The 4,094-nt window shown below is 49.6% G+C and overlaps 1 protein-coding gene across 1 annotated transcript; it reads right to left on the reverse strand.

Moving 5' to 3' along the window:
• Positions 1 to 352: 352 nt before the first annotated feature.
• Positions 353 to 3,864, reverse strand: LOC146625052 (uncharacterized). Its single transcript, XM_085363257.1, has one exon. The coding sequence runs from the start codon at positions 3,862 to 3,864 to the stop codon at positions 421 to 423; it is 3,444 nt and encodes a 1,147-aa protein (XP_085219383.1). The 3' UTR covers positions 353 to 420.
• Positions 3,865 to 4,094: the final 230 nt, after the last annotated feature.

Raw genomic sequence — 4,094 nt, forward strand, 5'->3', positions numbered from 1 at the left:
ATTTTCTATTAATTGTAATTGTATTTATGATGTATTTTGGGTTTTATGAAAATGTATGTTTTATTGTAAAATTTATCTATTTTGATTGCAAGCCCAACAAGGGACAATTGTTGAAAATTAGCAATAGCTATAAACTTATGTGCGCTACATCAGTTTCATGTTTTGTATTTGGACTATGTTAAACTGCACTGTCCCTTTTAAATAAATACATTCAAATTAAATCTCAAAATTTATTTTTTTTTTTAGTTTATCTGATTTAATTTTAGCTCATTAGTTTTTATTGCCTATTGTTACTGTTCTATAAAGACACATCTCCTGGATGCACTGGTACGCATCTTCAGTGATGTATCCTAGGGTCATCAGGTGTTTCGGGTCTCACAACATCATACACCCTCGCCCAGGCGACCCAGCCGGGGGTGATCAGGCCCCGACTTGCGTACCAGTAGCTACCCACGGATCAGCCCTCTTAATCCACAGCCACCTTGTGGCTTTCTCTGCCGCTTCACTCACAGCCTGGATGGCCCTCTTCTTGGCTGCCCCAGCCACGCCCAGCCGGCCTAGAACTTTGCAGAGTGATCGTCCTGCAAAGCCCCTACAACCCACTTCTATGGGCTCATAGAAAGTCTTCCAGCCCCTTCCCCTGCACTCTTGCACTAGTTCCTGGTACTTTCCTCGTTTCCTTTCATTAGCCTCCTCAATCCGCTCTTCCCAGGGCACTGTGAGTTCCAGCATGATCAGCTGTTTTGAGGCCTCAGAAATAATTATCAAGTCTGGCCGGAGTGATGTTTCTGCAATGTTCTGAGGAAACTTTAGTTGTTTACCCAGGTCAGCCTGTAGCTGCCAATCAGAGGCTGTGTTGAGAAGGCCAGTTGTCAAATGTGGGCGCCCCTGGGGTTTCTCTCCAGCCTTAATAAAAGAGATTGCCTTCCTCGGAGCATGATGATGCTTGCTGATGCTGATTGCTGAGGCAATCTTTTCAGCAACTACTCTGAGCACCTGGTCGTGCCGCCAACGATACCGACCATCGGCCAGGGCCCTTGGGCAGCTGCTAAGGAGGTGTTCTAGGGTCCCTCTTCCAGAGCACAGGGGACAGGCAGGTGTCTCGCTCTTTCCCCACAAATGGAGGTTTGCTGGGCTTGGCAGAGTGTCGTATACTGCCTGCACTAGGAATCGGATCCGGTGGAAGTCTGCCTGCATGATGTTTGCCCAGGTGACCTTGCGCTGCAAGGTGCTCTCCCACCTTGTCCATGCTCCCTGCCGCTTAAGGCCTACAGCTCTGCTTACTCGCTCCTCCTCCACACCTGCTCGGACCTCTTCCTGGAGTAGCTGGTGTCTCTCCTTTCCCTGTGCCCTGCTGACCTGGGCCTTTGGGATGTACCCCAAGCCTGCTCCCCCTGTTGCTAAGACCCCCATTAGTGTTTTCTGCCTTAGGCGTGACTCCGCCACCTCAACTGCCTTCTCAGCCTTCCACTTTCTTCCTGTCCTTACCTCAATGCCTGCTGATGCCACCTTGCAGTCTTTAGAATCTCTGTACTGTAGGGCTTCTCGTGTGCGAGCCACCTTGAACTCTTCTGTGAGACCACTGAAGGGTAACTGCACGCTGTTGCTTGTCCCATACAAGGCAGCGCTGGTGAGACTGCGGGGAAGTCCCAGCCACTTACGAAGAAAGCCACTGATCTTTCTTTCAAGGGATTCCACAGTAGTTATTGGAACTGTATAGACAAGCAAGGGCCACAGGATTCGGGGCAGGATGGAATGCTGGTAGATCCAGGCTTTAAATCTTCCAGGCAAGCCGGACTTATCCACCTTAATAAGCCACGCTCCCAGCTCCTCATTTGCCTTCTGGATAGCAGTAGAGTCTTTCAGGCTGGAGTCAAAGAGTTTCCCCAAGCTCTTAACTGGTTGTTCCGTTATGGATGGAATAATGGTTCCTGAAATTGAGAACCGGAACTTGTCCGTCACCTTGCCCTTCTTCAGTACCATCGATCTTGACTTGGAAGGTTTAAAACTCATCCTTGCCCATGAGATGAGTCTCTCAAGACCTTGCAAGATCCACCTACACCCGGGAACTGATGATGTTGTAATGGTGAGGTCATCCATATAGGCTCTGATAGGGGGCTGACGAACACCTGACCTTGTTAACGGCCCTCTGCACTCCACCTCCGCAGCCTTTACCACCATGTTCATTGCCAGGGCAAAGAGCGTAACTGAGATGGTACAGCCTGTTATTATACCTTTTTGGAGTCGGTGCCAGTCTGAAGTAACTGCCCTAGAAGTGACCCTAAGCCTGAAATTGGCGTAATAGTCCAGGATTAGGTCCTTGATCTTGCTGGGGACGTGGTGGAGGTGCAAAGCATGCTCAACCAGTTTGTGTGGGATCGACCCATACGCATTAGTTAGGTCCAGCCACAATACAGCTAGGTCGCCTCTGTTCTCATGTGCTTCTCTTATAAGGTGTGTAACTACACCAGTGTGCTTTAAGCAACCAGGAACTCCTGGGATTCCCCCCTTCTGAACTGATGGGTCAATGTAATTGTTTCTAAGGAGAAACTCGGTCAATCTCCGGGAGACAACGCTAAAAAACACCTTCCCCTCCACGCTCAATAGCGAGATACTCCGAAACTGGTTTATGTTTTTCGAATCCTCCTCTTTGGGAATCCAGACTCCCTCTGCGCACCTCCACTGATCAGCAACTCTCCCTCTCCGCCATATCACCTTTAAGATCTTCCACAGGTGGCGGAGCAGCTCTGGGCAGCGCTTATAGACAAGGTAGGGTACGCCACTGGGACCTGGGGAGGATGCTGAGCGGGCTGCTTTGATGACCTCACACACCTCCTTCAAACTTGGCTCCGTCAACTTGAACTCTACTGATGGTGGGGCAGGGTTGATGAGAGCTTTGTTTGGTCCCAAGTCTTGTTCCCTCAATGGGTCACTCGTGGTCTCATGAAGGAAGTTATTCACCTCCTCTGCTGAGCACTCCAACTGCCCGCTTCGCTTGACCCCAAGCAATTGTTTGGAAAATCGAAAGGGATCAGCAATGAAAGCTGCACGTTTCCTGGCTCTCTCTCTTCCTCGCCTCCTGTGCCATTCTGCTCTACGGAGGGTAATCAGCTTCTTCCGCAAGATGTTATGCAGCTCCTCTAAAGCTTGCTTCTCCTCCGCATCAGCGTTCTTGAACTGCTTCTTAAGGCTCCTAAGCTCCTGGCGTAGTTGATGAATCTTCATGGCCCTGCGGTTCATGGTGTAAGGGGTCTTGTTGTTACACTTCTCGATCAGGCCGAACCTTTCTGAGGCGTAGCTGACTATGATGGTGGTCATTGTTTTAAGCCTGCTGTCGGCACCTCTTTTGGCCACAGCTTGTATGATGTTAGAGACATCCTCATCAAACTTCTGCCACTCGCTCTGGCTGCTGGCTGGGGGCCACTTAATCCGCTGTTGTGGAACTACACTGCTTGGATTGGAAGAGTCCTGTGCATGGAGGGACTGGGCTCTGTGGGGTGCCTCCTGGCCGGGCTCCTCCTGCGTCTCACCAGGTTCAGGACCTGTGCGTTGCACCTCACTCTGCCGCTCCAAACATTTCATTCTAGCCTGATGGACCTTTAGGCCACGCTGGTTCTTGCACAGCTTGCCGCAGATACATGTCTTACTCGTAGTCCTTTCCATTGCATTAGTCGTTAACCTTAAGTCCGTCCGATTGGAGACCTCATTCTCCCCCCCTCTCGGGGTCTCCTGGGGGTATCTTTCTTTAGGGCTTTCCATAGCTTTCAAAGAGACTGTATGGTTATCAGTTTTTCCTGTTTTATAGTTTTCACGGTGCTCAACAATGTCCAGAGAATGAGCAGGTGAGGAAATAAAAGGCAGCATCTGTTCGAAACTCTTCTGTCATTCTTGATGCCAAGGGCTGGTACATAATGCATATTACAGAATGTAACACCTGCATATGTGTAAAAAAATGGGCTTTGATTTTGCCACCCCATTTGATTGCCATGCTGCCCTCATACCACCCTAAGAAAATTTCCCTCAATCTGCCCCTGGTGAATATTATGCTCTGTGCTGTGCTGCAGGCACAGATAAGTCCACAAGAGGGAGATATG

The sequence above is a fragment of the Diplotaxodon limnothrissa genome, linkage group LG9 (assembly GCF_057381915.1).
Source record: "Diplotaxodon limnothrissa isolate DT_005_m linkage group LG9, D_limnothrissa_male_GT1.1, whole genome shotgun sequence".
Lineage (NCBI taxonomy): Eukaryota > Metazoa > Chordata > Actinopteri > Cichliformes > Cichlidae > Diplotaxodon > Diplotaxodon limnothrissa.

Bases quoted from the DNA above. Each gene is read 5' to 3' on its own strand.
- LOC146625052 (XM_085363257.1), bottom strand. From the start codon at position 3,864: ATGCTGCCTTTTATTTCCTCACCTGCTCATTCTCTGGACATTGTTGAG.